This window comes from Colius striatus, chromosome 2 (genome assembly GCF_028858725.1).
Source record: "Colius striatus isolate bColStr4 chromosome 2, bColStr4.1.hap1, whole genome shotgun sequence".
NCBI lineage: Eukaryota > Metazoa > Chordata > Aves > Coliiformes > Coliidae > Colius > Colius striatus.
Window position 1 is genome coordinate 99,484,373 of NC_084760.1, and position 23,807 is coordinate 99,508,179.

At 40.5% G+C, this 23,807-nt stretch overlaps 1 protein-coding gene across 1 annotated transcript in view; it reads left to right on the top strand.

The window, feature by feature from the left end:
- The window catches only part of RPS6KA2 (ribosomal protein S6 kinase A2), a 167,860-nt gene that overhangs the window by 128,525 nt on the left and 15,528 nt on the right, over positions 1 to 23,807 (top strand). Inside the window, exons 12-14 of the mRNA XM_061990216.1 lie at positions 2,334 to 2,436; positions 7,194 to 7,318; positions 8,127 to 8,252. Coding sequence (XP_061846200.1) covers positions 2,334 to 2,436; positions 7,194 to 7,318; positions 8,127 to 8,252 — 354 coding nt within the window. The remainder of the gene's footprint in view (positions 1 to 2,333; positions 2,437 to 7,193; positions 7,319 to 8,126; positions 8,253 to 23,807) is intronic.

The following is a 23,807-nucleotide window of genomic DNA, read 5'->3' on the forward strand; positions in this document are numbered from 1 at the left end:
TGTTTGCTATTCCTATTTGTCCAGTCAGAAACACTGGAAATATTTCTGATCACAAGTGGAAAAGGAAATGGAAAAGAGAGTCATCCGGGTTGTGCTCAGAGGAGGTGCCTTTCACTTGCACAAGCAACTTCTTTGTTTCCATCACCTCTCAGCAAGCAAATCTGTGATTACATATCTTTAGGTGGTGTGTGACTCATGATGAATCTCAAATCGCTTCCTAGTAGGGGAGGATGTGGGTTAGGGATTCAAAAGACAAATGTAGCTCCAACAGTACTTAAACTACAGATGATGGGGAGGAATTAAGAGACCAGAGAGAATATGGTTACGGTAATCAAAAGAGAGTGCAGTTCCCAAGTGATGTATGACTTTAAAACATTATCCAATTTTTGGACCTCACAGGATGAGGAGTGCATCTAATTGAAGGAAGAAGCATGTGAATGTGACCACTTTGCTTTCTGCATAGTAGGACTGCAGTGTGATTAAGACAAATTAAAGGAAGCTGGAAGCAAATAGCTTTCCTGAGTTGAAATTCTAGCGATAGAAAAACCTTTAGTACATGCTGAGTTCTCTTTTAAAGTTCTGTGCAGACGGAAAAAGATATATGTTAATTACTAGGTTGATACCTTTCAGTTGATGAGTGACACTTCCTGCTTAAGTTTGCAGTTGGCTTTTAATTATCTGGAAGACTGGCTTTCCATTGTGGCTCACTGCAATTATTAATCTCTTTTTCTCTCAGAAGATATGGAGCGATTTTATGCAAGCAGGCACTTTTTATGGTGAAATGGCCATTAATTGTTGCAACCTCACTATTCCACTTTTCCAAGGAAAACCACAAACATATGCTTTATGCTAATGCTAACACTATGCTAAAGAATATCCTGATTCAGGAACCTTTATTTATCTATGCAAAATTATATTAATGTGTATCTATCTTATGTTTGACCACATGCTTTATATTACAGAAGTTAAGTCACCACAAATCCCAGTTAAGGAGAATCTTCCTGCATGCAATTGCTGGACAAGCGTGTTTTATTCTCCATTAAATAATTTGAAAAATCAGCTCATTGTGAAGTTGTTTTAAGAGCTAACCTGAAAATGCATATTAAAAACAATAATAAAACTGAACTCTGCCTCTCTTATCATGACTTGCAAGTTTGAATGAAACATTATATTTATGTTCAGACATGTTAATTATTGGGGATTGTCCATGGTGACTAGTTCAGTCTTTGAAACCGGAGAACAAAGTATTGCTAGAAAGGACATTCAGCCTAGGGACTGAAATGTGGGGCAGGGAACCAAACTCGAGCTCTGCTCCCCATGCCACCATCAGCATGATGTTCAGTTTTGGTTATTTCAAGCAGAGATGATGGAAAAATCACTGAAATCAATAGTACTCTTTCCATTAACCTCTGTAGGCTTTGGATCAGTGCCTTGCTGCACCTCAGTTTGTTCACCTCCCAAAGTGTGTGTCCATGTGTGTTTATGAGTGCTTGCAAAGGAGTAGTACAGTGAAGCAATTTCTTAAAGATCACGTTAATTGAGTAAAGAGGCCATGAGGTCACTGAAAGGCAGTGTATTAGTGTACATTTATGATGACTGTTACTCGAGGGATCCCTTTTGTGCACCCTCACTCACTAGCACAAACACACGTCTAGCAGTGTTAAATACCTTCCTCTCTTCTTTATGTTTCCCCTTGGTTTTGCTCCTCTGCTAAAGTGACATTTAAACCTCCAACATGATTCTCCATCCTTCCACAGTGCTTTCTTCCTGACATCTTCAGATGGGAATTTCATCTAATTCTCATCTGTGAGCCCATTCCCTTTTAGCAGACGTACCAAAAGAACAAATCTCTTGTTTAGGTTGTGAGCACTAGGCAGACAGGCCTGTTGCTCAGCTCGGTCTGGCAAAGCGTCAAACATATTGCTCAGTTCTTGACAAAAAACTAAATGCTAAACCAGCCACCACTTCCTAGTGGTTCTTTGTGCTCATTGCCATTGCTGCATTGCTGAAATCACCCATGCGCTTTCCTGGTGTTATCATTGCACATCCCAGTCTTACCCTTAAGACCAGTGAATTTCAGATGCCTCAGCTGCAACATTGTGCCAATCTGCAGGCTAAATTTTTACCAGTAACTAAGTGCAGGGACTTTCCAGGTTTCAAGACAACCAGTCAAGCAGGAGCCAGAGCTAGGGGTACATCATCATTTTTTAGTCAGTCCTGCAAGGATGGCACAGAGCTGAGAGAAGACACCCTGAACAAAGCAGGGGAGCCTATCTACAGATGCTGAAGGCATACAGCTTGTTGTTGATTGTGATCTGTTCTTTACCTTGTAGAAACTCTACAGGAAAGAAATCAAGCCACCTTTCAAGCCCGCAGTGGGACGGCCAGAAGATACCTTTCATTTTGACCCAGAGTTCACGTCCCGGACCCCTACAGGTTAGTAAGGTGGCACATGGGTAACACATCTTTTCAGTAAGTAAACTCATTCTTCCTTCCCCTCCCTATTGCGATGGGGTCTAAAAGTCTGACTGCCTCTGGGATTACTGGATTTTTGCAAATTCCAGCAAGAAGCAAAGAAAGTTCTGCATTTCCAAGAAAAGGAACACATAGGCGTTTCACCAGCTTCACGTTGATTTGGCTTCAGGAAGGACAGTTTTCACATTTTTAACAGGAAAAATAACTATTTTCTATTTTATTATTCTTATCATTGCTTACGTTAGCTGAATTAAACTATTTTAAACTATCTCAGCTTCAAAGAAATTTTCATCTCTGCAACTTAGTATATCATTATATATTCCATAAATGTTTTCTTTAGTTATGAAATCCCATAGACTGTCGACTGTTGGAAGTTAATATGTGGTTAACAGTAATGAAGAATCATCAAACTCTCAGACCAGTGAAATTATCTCAACAGGAAACTTGGCCCACAATGTTTAGAACATCTATGCAATGAGAATGTTGTTCCTATAATTTCTATTTCCAAACAGGAATACCACATTTTGTGGACTATATACAGGAAGATGATTGTTGCACATCATCATCATCTTTCTACTCTTCTACTTGAAAGCAAGAATATCAATAACCTCAGAATGGTAGTCCCAGTTGTAACATTGCCTCTTGCTAATCATGGATAAGCTACATTATATTTTTGCTTGTGATATTCCTGTGTAAAGAACCTATTTATATGTTTTAAAATGTAATAATGTAATGAACATTTGTTTGTAAAAGACCTTGAACGTGGTTAGTGTTGTAAATATCACATAGTATTGTTGTAATAACCAAGTATAACATCTCAAGCTTCAACCCTCAAATTGCCCGAGATACATTGCAGTGAGTAAAATGTCTGAGCACTCATTAGGAAAACCTCTGCATTACAGCACAGGAATCACAGCTGAGATTTCCTGTAGATTTGGTTCAGGGTCATCATGACCTTCAGCTTTTTTCTTAATAATAGCTCAAACCTCTATCTAGAGCCTGGCTCAAACCTCCTTACATGGCGTTTGAAATAGTGCTATCTACTCAAAATATATTTATCAATCTTGTTTCCTAGGGGTTTGAGGGTTTTTTGCAATGATGTGCCAGCTTTCACAAGCTGTAAGCATACTATGCTCTGGCTATTTGAGTTCAACTGGAACATCCACCCATCTCCAGTATATTCTGATATTCTCTGATATTCCTATCCTACTGCATGGAAACAAACGATCTTTGGATACCAGACATTTCACATCTTTGATTTTAGCTTTAATTCAGATTTCAGAAGAATTAATTTCTCTGAAATATTGGAGTCTGCAAGTTAGGCTGAGCTGGAGAGAAGTACAGGCTGATGCTGCCCTGCAAAGTCTCAGAGAAGCTTTGAGAGTTTGGATTGCTTTGAAAGTTCACACTTCACTGATTGTACTGGCATGAAAACCCTTATACTTCATGCAGATACTGATGCCCAGGATTATATTTTACACTCTACATGTTACTACTATTCCCTAATTCAATTTATTATCTCGTGCAAAAAACTGACTTGGAGGGTTTGTCTTGGGGTGGTGGCTTGAGTAGGGACATGGCCTGCATCAATTCTGCTTCATGCTATTGTGAAAAGCAGCCTGAGAATCAAACCCTGTCATTTCCAAATAGGTGTAAATTGGAAGTGTGAATCCCTTTACACTTCTAGAGTGATAGAAAACTCCTTGCAGACTGGTAGAATATTTTACAGCCCCTGACTGTTGATTCTTGGGTCAGCTGGAAGGAGAGAACATCACAAGAGTGTTTCATATTACTGATTGAATCAAACAAAAATCTTTTACTATGTGATTTTTCTGTCATGACATATGCCTTATACAAACTTACCCTGTTACTGAGAATGTATTCAGATAGCACTGTAATAATTCCTGTTTCAAGAAAAAATGCAGTCATGTTTTAATGAAGCCATCAGAAAGGTATTACCAAGGAAGGCACATAAACACATATGGAGTTATTTTGCACTCTGTGAATGACTTCTCCTGCCTGGAAACGGGTTTATGTAATGAAAGCTCAGATCTTTTACTCTCACTGCAGTATATCTCAGACTCAGTAACTTGCTAGTCCAGTAATCTGTTATATCTCAGAAAGTTTATTTAGCCTGGAAGTTGAGACATCTTTCTGTGGATTCCTAACCTCAGCTCTAAGTGCACCAAACATGACATTTCCAATATTGGCAGTTCCTCATGTGATAGTTTCACACATTTTTTTCTCAGGGATTTGTCTTAGTTGGAGTCACTTTTTCTGGCTGCTAGTTTCCTAAGTCGACCACTGTGGACTCAAATCTCATTTGTACTGACTCAGCTTCTCACAGGTAGTGGGAGACTGAAACAATCTAGGTTATAAATGGTGATTTGAACAAGGATCAAAGCAAGATAATTATGGTGATCCCACTTAGGTTTCAGTCCACAAATGTTTGTACTGTTATAATTGACAGGACAGCATGCTGTAACTGGCAGGGGTGATTTAGACTGGCTTTACTGCTGAGAAAAAATACTTAAAATTGCAGCTGAAGTACCTAAATTTCCTCCTCTGCAAATAAGATAATAATGTTTGCTAATGGCAGTGAAGAATACAGAAGTTCATTTACTTCAGTAAAATAAGATTTGTGAAGCCTTTGAATATCCTGTTAAGTTAGATACTTTAGTAGGACAAAGCATTATAACTTTCACAGGGAGAAAGATAACCATTATACAAGATTGGTATTTGCAAGTGGGTCTAATTCAGACATCTGAAATTATTCTTGATTTATCAAGACTAGGAAAATGATTTAGGTTTCACAGATATCCACTAATTAACATGATTTAAACATAATTTTGCATTTATATCAGACATTTTAACATTTAATTCATATGATGGGCATATCAGTTGATGGTGATGAATATTCAACGCTGAACACCAAGTAATCAGTAGGTCTTCTACAGTGTTTGATGAAGAGATTGGCAGTGAACTATGAAGGAATGGTTATTTTTAAATAGAGATGACCTAGCAGTTATGTTTTAGAGCCGGATCACAGCTTTTCTGAAGTTCAGGAGTGTTCAGATCTGAATATTGTCATTCATTTTTAAAAATAAACATTCTTTCCTCTTAATTAATCCCCTTTGGAAAGTCACTGTTGTATATATGCCATTGTAAGAGGTACTCAGTGATGCAAGAGGTCTGGTGTGATTCATCCCTGTATTTGCCCGTCAGTACACTGAGATAAACAAATAGCCTGCATCATTTTTCTAAAAGACAAGGTTCTCCATGTACTTTGCAGTGAGGTCTGACTTGTTATGCTTCTTTCTGACTGCTATCAAAGCTGAAGTGGCTTTCTAATGAAATACAGAATAAGATGCAGTTTCAGTTTTCTAAACAAATAACTTGTTTTTAGCACATTCTGACTTCAGATCCTCTGTTCAATTGACTAGTAGATCTGTACAGGGAATGTCCCCAAAAGGAAAACCATTTTTACATATTTTCAGGACCTCAGGCATTACTCAGTCTTCCATGCCATTGCCCTTCAAACTAACTGGTAAGTGAATGTCTCAAATATAAGATCCAAAGCATGGCATGTATTTCCTTTACTCTGGTGAAACTGGGTATTAACACACTTGTACACAGAGATAGCTTTCTAAGGGACATTTAGCTTTGTAATCTTCCCATGGTAAATCACATGTTGCACTGCAACAAGTGTGAAGAGGGAGAAGGAGGGAGACAAAAAAAAAACAAGAACAAAAAAAAACCCCTGTAAGTTCTATGATATCCACTCAGCTACACAGGAGCGGTTTGCAATGAGACTCTGGCTTATGAAAATACCTGGAACAAAACATAACTGAGGAGAAAAATATCTTTAATGTGTTTCAGACCTTTAAGACCTCTTCTCTTCTTGATTTGGCAGGTAGTTTCTCTCATTGAGCAGTGGTATAGGTACCAGGAACTGCTCTATAGTTATTTTGCTCTTTTATATCCAGCCATTCCTCTCCTAGATTGGCCACATCAGGAAGGAAGGAGCAGAAAAAGTCTCCGTGACCATTAATTAAAACACTATGAGCCATTTTGTTCACCTGAGGACAAGTCACCAGCATCTTCCCTGGAATAGGTCCCAGCTCCTAAAGCTGCTATAGTGAGATCCTTATGAGGCTGCAAACCACCAGTAGGGGAGCATCATGGTTTTACAACTGCTTTAGGTCCTGCTTTCTTTGCATTGTCCTGAGACATACAACATACCACATTATTCAGAAAGCACTTTAGCTTTTGTAGTTTCTGTAGCCAAGGTGTGCTGTGAACAACAGATACAGCATCTAGCAGCTTTTTTCCACTCCCTGGAGAACCTCTGCTAAGCTGAAGAGTGCCTGGCCTTGAGCCATCTCCTAGGCTCGCCATCCTGCGCCTTCTTTCTCTCTGTGGACTCCTGGCACAGGCAGCACTTGGCCTCAGAATGAGCATGAACTGGGAAAAAACCCTCTGTGTCCAAGAGGAGAGGTCCTTGCAAACAGTACCCTCACACTGTTCATATCCAAAGAAAAGGGATGGAGAAGGCACATGCAAGCCTTGGTATGGAGGTGGATTGTATTCACATGGGACTGCCAGTTTAGCATGATCTGTTGTTGACTGGCAGGGGTAATGTTGTTTGTTGCAGGTGCTGTGCAATTAAGTTCTGTATCTTTTGTGCTGCTCATGAGGACATTTTTCTCCTTCTACAGATTCCCCAGGTGTTCCTCCAAGTGCCAATGCTCATCATCTTTTCAGAGGGTTCAGCTTTATTGCCTCTAACTTGGTGCCTGCACAGCAAGATGTGCACAAAATCACTGTCCATCCAATTGTGCAGGTACTGGTGCTTATGTTACACTTCACATTTGATGGGCAGATACATATGTGCATAGTGATTTAAAGTGCCTCAGCATTCTCACTGATATTTCACAGCTACCCAGTGTAGGTAGGAGGTGTTTACATGCAGCAGGTAGGAGGTGGAAAGTAAGATTTTTTTCCCTGAAGACTTTGATCTTTTCAGTTCATATTCTCCACAGCCTTTACAAAGGAAGTAGGAATTGCATCTTATTGCAACTGAAATGAAAAGTACTGCAGAGTACCTGAAACACTGTTCCAGTTGTGCATCCAGGGCAGGTAGCAAAGTGTTGTTTCTTCAGTGAATGCATATCATTCTCAATAGTTTTGTCTTCAACTATATGATATGGTTGGTTTGTGTTGGCAAAGGGGCTCAAGGAACCACTGCTGTAGGCTCCCACAGACATGGGAGGGGACACACTTGCTTAAGCAAAGAGCTTCAGATTTTTTTAACTGGACTTAAGATAACTTCTGAGGACAAGAAAGCTCTGTGAGGGCAATGAGATCAAGCACTTGCTTTACTAAGATGAGGTGGGGAGTCATAGAATCATAGAATTGTTTTGGCTGGAAGAGCTCTTTAAGATCATTAAGTCCAGCCTTTGTCCTTAGCCCTGTCAACCACTAGACCATTTGCCTAAGTATGACATACAACCGTCTCTTAAACGCCTCCAGGGACAGTGACTCCACCACCTTCCCGGGCAGACCGTTCTAAAGCCTGACAACCCTTTCAGTAAAGAAATTACTCCTAATATCCAGCCTGATTACTTTGTTTCTCCTGTCTTTACCTGTAGCAGTTACACGGGAACAACATTCACTTTACAGATGGATACGAGATCAAGGAGGACATAGGAATTGGCTCCTATTCCGTGTGCAAGAGATGCGTTCATAAAGCTACAGAAACAGAGTTTGCAGTGAAGGTAAGAAAGCTTTCTGGTAGATCACACAAATGTGGTTGAGACTGCTCTGCCAGCCTGGGAAGCAGTGCAGTCAGTGCATGTTTTGTTGGCTTGTTTCTCATTGGTGGATGTTGCTTGGGGTTTGGGTTTTTTTTTCCTTTGGAAGATGACAGGTTTCATGGTAAACCTTATATTATTTCTCACACCTTAATCTCATCAAGTAAAATTCCTGTACAGAAAAAACTTTACAGATTTGAACAGAAATCCTGCTAATCATTTCAGCCATGCTTGTAAACTAGGTAAGATTTTTAATAGATCATCATAAATAAACAAAATAACAGTTGTTGCAAATTGAAATAGCATTTTATTCTTCTTTCTTAAGTTATTTGGTTATGACATTTTTATTATAATCAGATAGATTTCTCAATGAAAGCCATGTTCACCTTCAAAAACTCAGATTTCCTTTTGTCTCTTTGACATTCAGACATGAACATGCTACACAAAGGAGCAAAAGACAATCTTCAGCAGAGATCTAAAATATTAATTCAGTGAAATTTAGCTGGATATTAAAGACAAGTCAATGAACTTCAGACTTGGTCAAGCAATGCTATGTAAAATGGAGATACTGAAACCGCAGAGGCCAGAATGTAGCTAGAAAGGGGGAATGAGGGAATCTGTTCTGATGGGGAAGATGCTCAGTAGAACTGCTTTGGAAGACCATGCTCAGAAGACTAAGTCATAGTCTCTAATAAATGCTATTGAATAAACAGAATGCAGCTATTAGAGAAGGCAGAATAGATCAATGTATGTGGCAATTGGTTGTGAGGTCGTGGCTCAGAGAAAGAATTCCAAACATTCGATTTCCTTTAACAATTAAACAGTCATATGATAGAAAAATATTTATTTTTCTTCTTCTTGTACCAAAAAGAGACAAGATTGGATTAAATGAAGCATTAGTATACTGTCTTTGAAAATACGTAGTTGGTTAAATGAGATCCTTTCATCCCATCTCATGGGAACAGATGCTTAAATGACTGCAAGATAAAGATTAGCTCCTTGAAGTCAGTACATAGATAAATGTATTTACTAAACTTGCAGTAAATGCAATATTCTAGCCAATTGCTGCTCTACTTTTGTTATTTAATTTTTTGAAGATCATAGATCACAGAATGGTAGGGATTGGAAGGGACCTTTAGAGATCATCTAGTCCACCCCCCCTGCAGAAGCAAGTTCACCTGGCTTATACATGAGGTTGCATCTTTGCCATTAAATGAGATGACAGGAGCTTAAAAAACTCTTGAAAACTGCAGTCCATGAGATAAATGAGCTTCAGGTAATGAATAGAATACTACTAATTTTTTTTCTTCAGTCTTATTTTCCTTTACAAAACTGAGGATAATGCAGTATTCATGACAGTCTGTGGCACTTTTGGTGTCTCTCCATGGTGGACACAAAAAAAACCACTGATAACTGACAATCTGTTCATGTCACTGTTCAAATGACAGTTTGTTTTTCTAGGCTACACCATGATTAGGAGCATGGACCTACTATAGTTCTGTGGGCTTGTGCATGAACATGCTGGGGTTTTCATCTCTAATGAATGGCAAAATTAGATTTTTCCAGTGTCCAGGTCATTTCTCAAAAGGTGGCATAATGTCATAGTAGATATGAGTTCTGTGTGAATAAATTACATCTATGATGAAGAAAACAGAGGTTAAATGAAAATAATAACTTTAGTATTTTATTTTTATCAAGTATTGCTGACAGATATCAGTGTAATCCAGACAATGTGAAACCTAAATAGAGACCTCAGTTCTCAATTAGGTCTGAATGCTTGAATCCAAGATGGATGGTCCAGCACCTACTCAGCAGCTAGGGGTTTAGAGTACCTCAGAGGTTCCAGAGCAAACTCAGTACATGAAGACACTTAAAACTCCAAAAGAGTTTAACACTTTAATGATAGGTTTATACTCTTTCCCAGTTTTGTTACTCTTTCCTCTTTTTATTTCTTTCTTCCTCCACTTCTTACAGTTCTCTTCTTGCCATGCCAGTATGTCTAAATTTTGACTACCGGTTTAGGTAACATGTACAACATCTCAGTTTCTGACAAAATGCAAGTCAAATGTGTGGCACAGATCTGAGGTTGGAGACTGTCGGTGGGTTCTGTTTGCTCCGTCTTTCCAGCAAATGGAGTGCTGCCACATGGATCATTATTCCCACCAGTATATCCATTTTCCATTTTAATTTTCTTTCTGGTTTGTTGTGGGTTTTTTTTTTTTAATTTAATCTCTATAATTTTGTTATCTTAGTAGCTTGCTTTCATAAAGATTGAACAATGCCACCCATTTCAAGTAATTAGATAGCACAGGAGTTGCAGCTGATGCTATCATAATTATATATCAGTCCCTTTTGACATGCATCCTTTAAATCTCTCTATAAAAATCACTATAATTAGACTCTTTTGTTTTCTTTCAGTGAGTGTAATTTTCTCAGTACTCCCTAATACATAACATTCATAGGAAAAAATATCCGCGGTGATAGATTTTATGATAGGCAGCAGCCTCATTTGCCTGCTACCACCTCATTAAAAGCTCCCTCTTTAGGATGTACTGCCAACATGTCAGACAGCCTCATCCCAGCTCCCTGGGGAAAGCTGCTGATAAGGAAGGAGTTAAGGAAATGATGTGATGGCATCACCACGGGAAGATACACATCATGTCATTGGGTAAAGAGTCTCTCCGTGGAGACTGTCACTCATCAGGCCTTATTGTCTATTCCTGTGCAGTGCTATACTAAGATAGCAGAGTACCAAGTCAGAATAACTTGAATCAGAGCTACAGCTGGAAAATCCACTTAGAAAAACGAAACCTTTCCAACCCCAGAAGAAGAATATGTTTATTAAAATGCAAAACATTTTATCTCTTTTCCTTTTGCCGTCATTTGCAACTAGTTGGGAGCCATCTTCTAGAGATAATTAGATGTCTAGCAGTGCAAAGAAGTTCTTGGCTGCTCTTGTAAAAGCACTTGATTGGATCTAGAATGGTATTTGTTTCAGAGTCCAGGGAGACCACGCACAGTCACTCACAGAATCACAAAATCTTAAAGATTAGAAGGGACTTCAAAAGATCATCTAGTCCAACCCCCCTGCCAGAGCAGGACCTCCTAGAGTAGGTCGCACAGGAACGTGTCCAGGTGGGTTTTGAATGTCTCCAGAAAAGGACACTCCACAACCCATCTGGGCAGCCTGTTCCAGCGCCCTGTCACCTTCACAGTGAAGAAATTCTTCCTTGTATTTCTCTGGAACCTCTTATGTTCCATCTTATACCCATTGCCCCTTGTCCTTGTCACTGGAGTGCTTTTGGAAGTTCCCCTAGACACCTCTCTGCACCCATTGGTATGTAACTGCCTTTGTAAATCCAATCTGTAGAAGAGAATTTTCTTGCAACCTATTGCCGCTTCTTCCATGTCATCTGTGAAAAATGAAATGCTAATAATAAATTCTGAATCTATTTTAGACATGCCCTCAGGCTCCTAAATGCAATATTTAAGAGTTCAGACTTACGTCTCTACTTATGAGAGCGTTTCAATACCATGAAATAGAAAACCTTGTAGACAGCCAAGTTTCCTGCAAACTGAGTCTACTCTGGAACTAGTAGGCACCTACCTGGGTCAGTGCAGGTAAATGTTGTTTAGCAAGTCTTTGTATCTTATTCTATTGCATATACATACTCTGATGTACTTTCAAGATTTTAATCGCAGACTTTCTCTCCATCTGAGTCCCAGGTGTAAAAATGTAAAGTTATGAAATACAATAAAATATATTGTTCATTCTTCTGAATGCTTTATGTGTCTCTGGTAGAAAGAATAGAGATGAGAAAAAAAATAATGTTTTCTCCTCTGATAGACCTCTTAACATGCTTCAGATTCTTCTGCTAGAACATTGGTCATCCTGACTAAAGCAGGATAATGGTTTTAAATAGCAGAGAGAACTGGCATTGTTGATCACAGGTACAAGCTTCAGATGGGGATAAATATAACAGCAAGTTCAGAAGCAAAGGAAAATCAGATCAAACTATTGCAGTCACATCAGTATCCAAAGAAAACAAGTCAATTAAGTAAAAGAATGATGCTAGAGCAGATGGGAGGGATTGCTGTGGATGAAAGAAAGTGTGCAATGGAAGCCTAAACAGATTAAAAGCTCTTGTTTGGAAAACAAAGTAAACACTACAGTTCAGAGTTCTTAGTGAATCAGATTTTTCAAAACTTGCCAGAGACTTGATGCAATTACTGTGTTCCAAAAGTTTTTATTTACTAAAAGCCATCATGCTGTTTTCAAGCTTGGATCCCTACTTGTAGGGAAGCTTTCAAACTGGATTTTCAGATGTGCATCTTACTGATGCCATATGAAGTAAGTTTGCAAAGGACCTGATTGCCTTCCCCATTTTCTAAGGATTTCTCTATCTAGACTGATCTCCAGGAGAGACTTATGCTCCCCCCAATACACATGGTAACTGCCACAAACTTTGCAGAGATGGGTGGCATACGTACCAGCTTCAACAGCTGGATGCCAGCTGTTTGCTTCTTCAAGTCAAAAGAATACCTAACTGGTTAAGTCTTAGAGATTTTAATCCTTCTGTGCTGTTAGGGCCAGAGTAAGCAACTAGGTAAAAGGATAAGAGTATACTTTCTCCCTCCCTTGAAAAAGAAAAACATACAGTAGTGATGGTCCCAAATGACAAGTCCAATTTTGCAGATGCAAATTTGCAGTGGAATTTGGATCTCGAAACACATGTGAATTTCATGACTTTTTCCTATCTCTGTAATGCACTAACCAACTATTTGGCTCCAAATGTTCCACAGCTGTGAGCAAAGCCAAATTGTTCAGTCTGTGTCTGCCTCTAGGATATAAGTTGCTTTATGCTAGAGTCCTAGTAAATCCTGCAGTTCACAAAGAATTCTACTAATTACAAAGCACTGAAAGTGCATCTATCGCAGCATGTTTTGGTATGTGCAGATTGGGGAGAATGTGCATTTTAATTAGCTGTAAAAAATGCAATACTAACGGAGAAATGATGTCAACATGCTGTCAATAAGTAGAAGTCAGTGACATTTTTAGCAGGCCTGTGTAATCAGACTTGCTATATACTTCTATTGATTTGCTAAAAACAGGGTGTGACAATCACCAAAGGCTGTATCAGTTCCAGAGTGGTTTCATCATTTCTTGAAACTTTGTTTTCCTGTTGGATTGATATTCACAGTCTTGGTTTCGTTGGTTTTAGGTGGTTGGTGTAAATGGATACAGTATCATGCTAATCTGAGGGCAGGAAGTTACATCTGATATTTAGTTGGCTTTACAACATTTTCTCCATAACCTATATTATGGTTATGTCAGGAATTTAGTGCTGAATGCAGAAAGCATGAATATCAACAACAGCAAAAAAGGCAGTCTTTTAAAATTAACTACAGTGTGGTATACTATCTTGCAACTCTTTTAAAGCAAATAGGAATCCTGAACACATATAGCTTTATTTGTTAGAACAGGAAAATGGGAAAAAAACCCATCACTCTAAAGGTCATAAAATCTCCTTGCCAGTTAAGATGTCTGTAGATCTAGAGAGAATTGCTTAGATTTGTTTCTCCTTAATCACAGAAGGTCACTAAAGTGATTTTCCTCTAAAGGGAAGCAGACTGAAAATTTTAGGAGAGGGTTTGTGTCTATTTTTGTCTGTCTGGAAGGCACCTAGTGTCTGGTGAAACATGGGTAAATATGTCAGTATTTTAATAGGCATGTCAATGCAAAGTTTGCAGGATAACCTCAGATTTCTTGGCCCTGAGCCTGCCAGCTTCTTAACACCAGAAGGTATCTATCCACTGTTCATCTGACCTGTCCTCCTCCTGCCTGTGCTAGAACATGGTACAGCAGTCAGACCTTAGGGTACATGTGGAGATCTCCAAGTCAGAGCCCCTTGTAAATGCATCCAATTTAAATTTTCTCTTCAAATTTAGCAGAAATTACCTGCTGCTGGAGCAGAGCATAACAGGAGTCTGCAAGGGAGAAAGGATGGGCTGAATGAATATGGATCTGGTGATAAGGTCCTGTCTCAGTTCTTGTTTGATCACTAATCATGCAAACTCCTCTTGTCTTTGCTGGGTGGCTGTCATGGTAAGACTTGTATGGATGAGACTATGGCTTTATCACATCTCACAGTTGGGGGGAAAATTGGCCTCAGGAAGTACATCATTTAAAGACCTCATTAAAAAAACTGTTACCCCACTGAAATGGGAGTGATAACTGTGTTTCCATAAGCCTCTAACTGTCCTTAGGCTTATCAAATTATTTATGTTCAAGATGACTTATCACATTTTCTATAAAGAGCATATCTCTTGCCTCTGCAAGATGATACAGACAGTTGTGAAAGATGTTTTCCAGTACTTTATTGAGAAAATACCTCTGACTGCAGTCTCCCCCAAAATTTTCAGCACTGTTTAACAACTTTCATTCCCTGAATGATATGTAATGAATCTGTTCAGTATACTCAACTAATTCCTAGGATGACAATAACAAAGATTTGAATACCAGCATCAGGCAAACATTGCATGAACATGTTGCTAGCGTAGTTAAATTTTGTTTAATAAAATTCAAAACCAAATCTATAGATTTCTGTCATACTAACATGCTTGCAAATTAGTAAAAGTGAGTTTTGCCCGTAGTACCTGTGTAGGACTACTAAACCCTGTGCTATTTTGGTATTCATGGTTTAAGATAGAATATAAACAAAATAGAGATAATGGCAGAAAATGTGCAAGAATTACAAGGCAAGTTCTGTCAGGAGAGCTGCAAATAGATATGATGTAAGACAGACAAGAGTCCAGTGGGATGCAATCAAAATCTATAAATATCTCTAAGGTGATATAAATGATGGATGACAACCATTTGGCTTCTAAAGACAGCAAGACAAGACAGAATGTCTTAAAACTAAAAAAGGGAGTTTCAGAAAGAAAAAGACTGATGGTGAGAGCAGTTGGTAAAACAGACTCTTCAAGGATGTGACCAAGACGTCCACCTCCTCAAATGCAAAAAAAAAATTGGATGTGTCATGTTATTGGAAATGCAGCTTTACAGAATGCAGGGTCAGAGGTATGAGACCCCCTTTTACCTTGATAAGCTCCAGAGACTACTTACCATATTCCCCCTAGAAATTTGGTTTATAAAGCTGGGATTTGGGAAACCTTGTCATTCAGACACTTCAGTAAATGATGTTTTTCACTGTCTGAAGGATACTTAAGGTGGTAGTGTGGTACCAGATTCAAGAGGCTATAGGGTGCCACGTAGGAGATTCTGCTAAATCAGAGCAGATTTAGACACAAATCTCTGTGTTTCTTTGGATTTGCATAGGGAGGGCAGTTTTTCAGAGCATTCTGCAAAGAAACCATCATGAAGAGCCTTAGATTGCAACTGAAATCCATGGTGGATATGGTAAGAGTGATTACAAACATCATGGACAGGTGTCCTCTAGATATGATGGGAAGAGAAAATTATTTACAGTAAAATGATGAGGTAGCAAAGGAGTGCTGGAGAAAGTTTCCTGCGAGGATCTTATGTGTGATCTGTGAGAGTATTTTTGAAGGCTTTCTCGGTTTTCCCATTTTTAACAACTTTATCAAAGGGGATGACTTCCATGCTGGACCAGGGCCATTATGAACATTTTCACTTACCACATCAGGAGGCAATGTAGCATATTTTATGTGCTGTCCTTATTTTTTTAAGATTTGAGCTAGTGAAATACCTGCAAAATTTCAATCTGTCTCACTTTTCTATTGTTTTGATTTGAGTGTGTTCAGATCTGCCAGATACTCTCCTGATAGAAATGTCAGTTCTTTAAGGAGCCACTGCTTGAATAGTCAGGATCCTGCAGCTACAACGTCAGAAAAGATGGGCCAATACAGAGTGCTGGTCTCTGCTTGAAGGAGGCACAAGAGAGAGCAAGGAGTGCCTTGAGCACCTCTACAAGCTGCAGGCTTCTTTGTAGCAGCAAGAGCCATTGCTGGCTGGTGACTTTTTGGGTAAATAGGATCAAGGCATTCCTTAAGCCGTAGTAAAGGAAACAGAGGAGATAGATAGAAGTGCAGAAATGTATGCACATCACTTCTTAAACTCGGCTTCAGAGCAAATCTTAGGTGGGCAGTGGTTGTACATCCCCGCTGGTGTAAGGATTCCTGCAGCCTGCTTCTCATTTGATCACAAAGCTCACGGTGCCTCTCTCCTTGGCATTCTTCTCTGAAGAATGCGAGGTGATGTTATTTCTCACTGCTAGCTACATCTTTTCTGGAGACTCAGGCAGCAGTTTTCCTACAGCTTAGTAATATCATGTTTTTCTCCTCTAACTTGCTTGCCAAATACCTAAGTATTTTGGGCAGAATTTGATCCTTTGTGGCTCCGTTTCTCTTTTGGGACCATTTAAACCACATTTCTTGTATTCATCTTCCATATTGATGTAATAATTTTGTCCCTTTTATAAGATCTGAATATGATATACTGGTTTCCATCCTTGAAGCTTTTTGTAAAAGAAGGTGGGAGTAACTCTGCAGTCATTTTATGGACTGAAAACTCATCAGTCTGATCCAAGGACGTGTTCTAGGGCTGAGCAGAGCAGACTAAAACAGTGCAGAGCCTATCCCACCAAGCTGTTCTGCCTCCAAAACTGCAGACTTCTCTCCAAAGTGAGCTTTTCTGTTTCTCAGGTGCTATTGGAACAAAATTTGCTAATGTTTCTGTGTTGCTTAGAAAATGCATGTTACTGTATAAATGCTAATTAATAAGTACTACAGTTGCAGTTGACAGCTTAGAAGTGCTAAGTCAGCAAGCACTGGCAACGATGCTCTGTGCAAAAGTTTAACGTCTCGCCCGCTCAGCTCGATCTGATGGCCAGTGCTTATTTCAGAAAAGCGATGCTTGTTTCTTTCAATATTCATTTCACTACTTTTCTGAAAGATTTAAGCATGGATCAGGGGAATGTATCTCTGGAGCTAATCAAAACTAATAGCACAGCAAATAGTTCCTCAGAAACTATTAGGCTTCGAATAGTTCTCCTTGGAGACATCTTAAATGCAAAATTATACCATTTCCTTTTAAAAAATATTAGCCTTTCTGCAGTGATTTTCATCCAGCTTGAGTAATTTGACATCAAAAAAGGTACCAAATTAAAACAGATGCTTGGCATGAATAGGATTTCTTTTTAGAAGGAAATATTACTGGAATGGAAACCTGTACGTTTTCCAGCAGCACAGAACAGCAGACCTCTATCTCTGAGACACTTGTGTTGGAATTAATATTGCAGATGAAACTGTCAGGCTAAAATCTCTTGATGTGTTGTTGCACCACCTTTCTTCAGAAGCGAATCCCACCTATAGTCAGTTCTACCAGCAGTGCCCTGAATTTTCAGGTATATCATAGATAAAATGCAGACATAATGTGCACAGGGATACAAAATTACTTCTCCCTTTGCTTATCCCTCCTCTTCCCAGAAAGGGAAAGTATTTCTACAGGGAGTATTACATCACACTATGTTGTGTGGATCTCTTCTTTGATGTGATTAACCAATGCTTACAGTCCAAACAAGCTTTAGAAAAAACTTCAAAGGATGTAATAGAAAATAAAGCAGCCTTAAAAAGTGCACAAAGCTCTCTTTCTCCTCCACACTTTTTTTCCACACAGTCACCATGAGTTCCCTCATGCTGGTCAAAGTATCTTTTGTGTAGTCCCCACTGACTAAACACACTGTCAAGCTGAATGTGGCTCTTAAAGGTACTGCAATGCCCAATTGTCTGCCCCAACCTTCTGCTGAACTTACTGTAGCCAGTGCAGCAGATTAGGACTGTACCAGTGGCTCAGCTGCCTCATTTCACACAGCTCCACATTTCCCAGCTTCAGTTGCCAGGTAAGGTCACTTGAGGCAGACACTGGTCCCATTTGGGACTAGAGGCAAAAGGGACAGCAAAGGAGAAGCTCTGCCTTAGGCCCCTGCAGCATCACCCACCAAAGCTCCTCAGTCATAGCCCCACAACCTACTTATTATCCATGGCCACGCTGCAGGATGTACCTCTAATGCTTCCCAATGTTTGAAGTTGGTGTGGAATACATCTACTAAAATAAAATGAAGAATTTTTGCTGCACTCCATGGTAGGAACATGGCCTACAGTGTTAAGGGTTAAACCACAGTGCCAGTATTAGGTACCTTTAGCATGATTGTCCCAAGAAGGACGATTGCTACTGTTGCCTGTTTCAATTGGCATGATTAGACAGAGCTTTTGTGTCCTCTTTCACTTAAGGAGAAAAATCCAGTCAGAGCCAAGGAAATGTTTTAATGCAGGATTGTTTGTTCATTAAAGATGCACAAAGTCCTTTCTCCCCTCAGGAAGACCCAACAACAGACCCCAATTTCCTCCTTGCTAGCTCCAGCTTAGTTTGGCCAGAGCCCCATGCTTTCTCCTCAGGCCCGTATCACCGCTCTTTCCATCAGTGCATCTCATGTTTCTTTTCTGTCTTCTTTCTCACTCTGTTGATTTTCTCTCACCCTTTCTTTAAGGCTGTTCATTTTCCAGACAGAAAAGGCAGTTAAATCGTCACCTCCTACCTCTTGCCTTTTTCCAATCTCACAACTGTAGTGATGGAGAACTCCATGTGAGAAACACAGCCATCCTCCTTGCGCAAAGTCATCCAGGTTAATTTCAGCTGGATGAAAAAGCAATTTGTTATTAACGGGCTAGTTCTGCCCAAAGCAGATGAGGGAATGTTCACACGTACCTTTTCTTGGGCAGGGCTGTGAAGGCTGTTAAGTCCCAGCTGGTGGGTGGTATCAAACAGCTGAGGGCTGTAACATCTGCTAATGGCATAGCTAGATGCAGAAGAACATTTTTGTTTCTATGCAGTTAGAGGCACAGATAGCTTCACAAAACTGCAGCAAGCGCGTATAAATTCATACTGTCTATATAGTTCCTGTAGCAAGGCTTTACACACACAGAACTGTACCGATACTCTCTTTTATAGTCATTATTACTCCTCTATGGCAAGGCTGAAGACATTGAAAACTCATTAGTAGGGGAGAATTGAGTGATGTTTTCCATGTTAAAGACTTGTAGAATCACAGGACCTTCAAAGGTCATCTATTCCAACCTCCCTGCCAGAGTAGGAACACCAGGACCTGCCAGAATAGTTCACACAGGAACTCATCCAGGTGGGTTTTGAATGTCTTCAGAGAAGGAGACTCCACAACCCATCTGGGCAGCCCGTTCCAGTGCCCTGTCACCCTCAAAGTGAAGAAATTCTTTCTTGTACTTCTTTGGAACCTCTTGTGTTCCAGCTTATAACCCAGTGCCCCTTGTCCTATCATTGGACATCATTGAGAACAACCTGGCTCCATCCTCCTGACATCCACCCTTTGTATATTTGTAAATATTAATGAGGTCACCCTTCAGTCTCCTTCTCTTCAAGCTAAAGAGCCCCAGCTCCCTCAGCTTTTCATCATAATGGAGATGCTCCACTCCATCGTCTTTGTGGCCCTGTGCTGAACTCTCTCCAGCAGCTCCCTGTCCTTCTTGAACTGAGGGGCCCAGAACTGGACACAATATTCCAGATGTGATCTCACGAGGGCAGAATAGAGGGGGAGGAGAACCTCACTCGGCCCACAGCCCTTCTCATACACCCCAGGATGCCGTTGTCCTTCTTGGCCACATGGGCACATTGCTGGCTCATGCTCATCCTGCTGTACACCAAGACCCCCAGATCCCTTTCCCCTATACTACTGTCTTAGAGTTCATTCCCCAGCCTGTACTGGTACCTGGGATTATTCTTTCCCAGATGCAAGACTCTACACTTGGCCTTGTTGAATTTCATTAGATTTCTACCTGCACAACCCTCCAGCCTGTCCAGGTCTCGTTGGATGGCAGCACAGCCTTCTGGTGTGTCAGCCACTTCCCCCAGTTTGGTATCGTCAGCAAACTGTCCAGATACGTTAATTAGGATTTTGTAGATATTCTCTCCTGATACTTTCTTCTTTCTTTGATAGAGGAAAAGTTCAGTATTGTCCTTTGATAGAGCCTGACTCATTTTAAAATATCCTGAGGTTCTTACCCTAAGTTCTGCTGAATAAAATGCACCTTTTCTTTTAGTTAGTCAGTGAAATACACAAAGAATGTGATAGTTAAAGAACAAAAAAGTCCCCTATTAGAACAAAGGACACTACTGGATGTGCTGAGCACATTTTACTCTGGTATTGTTTTATCCACTCTTCGATATAGATGAGACTGTAAGTGATCCCTGCGTGTCCAACACATATAGAAAAGTGTATCTGTTGTATGGCTCCATTTCTTATTTTTCTGAAGGACAACAGAAGACCTTGTGCTTCATAGTTCTTCTCTGCCAAAGTACAATAGAGCTGTTGTTACATTTTCAGTTAAGTTTTTTATACATTGTGGTGGTTTTATGAGTTTGTGTTCTTCACCACACATCTACAGAGAGAAATAGAAAAGTAGCATCATTACACATTACCCAAACCTTCAAGAATATTAGCGGGGAAAATTTTCCCTTAATTCTGTAACAGAGGGTGTTTATGTCAACATCTTATTTGATTTCAAATTGGAATTAATTTCCTGAAGAAAAAACACCATTCATTGCTCAGGAGGAGCTGCAGGAGGTTCACAGCCTGTCACGGAGAGGAACAGAGAAGAGTCTATCTTTGTGTGAAACACAATGTCTCAGAGGAAACAGAGTGACCAGGATGGCAAATGCTCTTTGCTACCACAAGAAATATTTAGAAGTTACATGATTTTGCTTAGCTTTTATTCAGTGTCACTGGCTATCAAAAATTCAGACAAACACATTTAGTTTACCAACATCCAACAGCAGAGCTTGAAAGCTACGAGACAGCAAAGAAATTAACTGATCAATAATATTAATTCTCAACAAGAGCAGACACTGTAACACATGCTGTGTCCATGTGTGGTCTCATGTAGGAAGTCTGATGAGAGTACAGCAGGTACTATATCCACAGCTGTGACATGATTTATTATTTCTTTTTGCTTTCTAGCATTGCAGTTTCCAGTATACAGGTAGGAAACAGTCCAGAGTCTTTTTTTCCTAGGGTAGCTGACAATACGCTATCCTTGTGGGATCTCTCTGGGCAGCCTGAAAACAGAGCTGTCAGAGATAGCATATTAAAATTAATTGGACCTAACTGCTACATAGACTGTTGCCTGGTCTATACTACCTGCATTGGTTGAATTCAGTGGACAAAGCTTAAACCTGTTCATATGCAGAGATGGACTGACAGTAGAGCCGATCTTTAAAAAACAGAGACAATTAAATTCCAAAGCAGAAACAGGAGGAAGAAACAGTAACACAGAAATGGAAAGCCATGTGCCCAGGCAATCACAGCCCACTGGAAAGAACATCACACCCTGGGAAAGCCTGGGTGGCTCAGTGCAGCGGGAGCACAGCCCCAACTAGACAGCAGATACCAATTCCACCTCTGGAAAGGACCGGCAAGAAGAATGCCTTGGTTTGTTTCCAGGAGTTAGAGTACTACCACAGTTAAACTTTGTAATGCCTCGCTGAACTTCTCTGGCAATTGCTGTCTGACTTAGTGAACACTTTTCAAACTACAGTCGAGGCTGATGCATATATCTTGGCATTGACTTGCTCCAGGAAGTGGGATGTGTGAGCAGATAAGCATGTAGGATTGTGGGTAAGGTATTCATGGTGATTTTGGACTCTGTGTCCAGTAGTCTGCGTATGGAGAAGAAAACAACTGGGCAAGTGCCCAGGGAGGGTGTGGAGTCTACTTCTCTGGAGGTTTTCAAACCTGCCTGGACACATTCCTGTGTGACCTGATCTAGGTGAACCTGCTTTAGGAGGGGTTTAGACTAGATGATTTTTAGCAGTCCCTTCCAACCCCTACCATCCTATGACTCTATGATTCTGTATAACATGAGCCACATGCTTTGCCAAGAAGCCACACAACTCAACAGCCCTCTGGCAAGTATGTGGAGAGTGTGCAGAGGGGGCTATACCTGGGCTGCCTCTATCCTGCTGTCTCCTGCTGCATCTGCACAAGGTGCCCAGAGCATGCTTTTCTTCCATGTTTATGCAACGCTCGCACTGAAAATCAGAAAGTACAGTTACACTAAAAGTGCTTATTTAACACCTATCTGGTGAAACCACTTGTTAATGTTAATTGATTTAACCCAATGTTTTTTGAGAATCTCAGAACATCTTATGAGTATCACTGAAAGCCCCAATACATCTTGCATAGCCCCTGTGTTCAGTAAGGTGTATTGGGTCTGCATTTTACCTCAGCTCAATTTGGCACTCAGATGGGGCAAGATCTCCAGATGTTCTGGGGATGCAGCTCCTCATGTTGTGATGTGGAAACCTCTGGGTGCAAAATGAGGCAGCAGTCACCAGCTGAACCACCTTGATGTGACAGCTTCCCCATTGGAAAGTCTGGCATGGATTTAAAATCGTAATAGAATGGCTTCTGAAAAGGAAGACCTGGAGAATGGAGTGTCCCAATGGAGCTATGGGGCATGATTAAGGAGCTACTGTGGCCCTTGCAGCATGAAAATAAAGAAATTGTGCATACTGCTGTGAGTCTGAACTGAAGGAAGATCTCTGCTACAGTTGAAGCAGCCACCTCCTTTAGTGTTTTGCAGAATCATAGAATGATAGGAGTTGGAAGGTGCCTCTAACGATCATCCAGTCCAACCCCCCTGCCAAAGCAGGTCCACCTAGATCAGGTCACACAGGAACGTGTCCAGGTGGGTTTGGAAACCTCCAGGGAAGACTCCACAACCTCCCTGGGCAGCCTGTGCCAGGGCTCCCTCACTCTCACAGGAGAGACGTTTTACCTTAAGTTTAAATGGAACTTTTTGTGTTCCAGTGTTTGTCCACTATCACTGGATACTACAGAAAAAAAAGTTGTCCCATCCTCTTGGCATACATTTTTAAAATACTTGTAGGTATTAATGAGGTCCCTCCTCAGTCTCCTCTCCTCCAGGTTGAACAGCTCCAGATCCCGCAGCCTTTCCTCATAAGAAAGATGTTCCAGTCCCTGATCATCTTGGTGACCCTGCACTGGACTCACTCTAGAATTTATCTCTCCCTCTTGAGCTGGGGAGCCCAGAACTGGACACAGGACTCCAGATGAGGCCTCACTAGGGCAGAGTAGAGAGGGAGCAGAACCTACCTTGACCTGCTGGCCACACTCTTCTTGATGCATCCCAGGATGCCATTGGCCTTCTTGGCCACGAGGGAACATTACTGGCTCATGTTCAGTTTATTACCAACCAGGACTCCTATGTCTCTCTCTGCAGACCTGCTCTCCAGCAGGTCACCCCCAGCCTGTACTCTTGCATGGGGTTGTTCCTCCCCAGCTGCAGGACTCTGCACTTGCCCTTGTTGATAAGTCAAGTGTACAAGTCAAGTGGGCCAAGTGTAAGTAAGCAGTATGTTGAAGAAATGCCTCATCAGTGTGACAGTCTCACTGTGAAGAAAAATAATTTGTCCTGGTCCGTCCAACC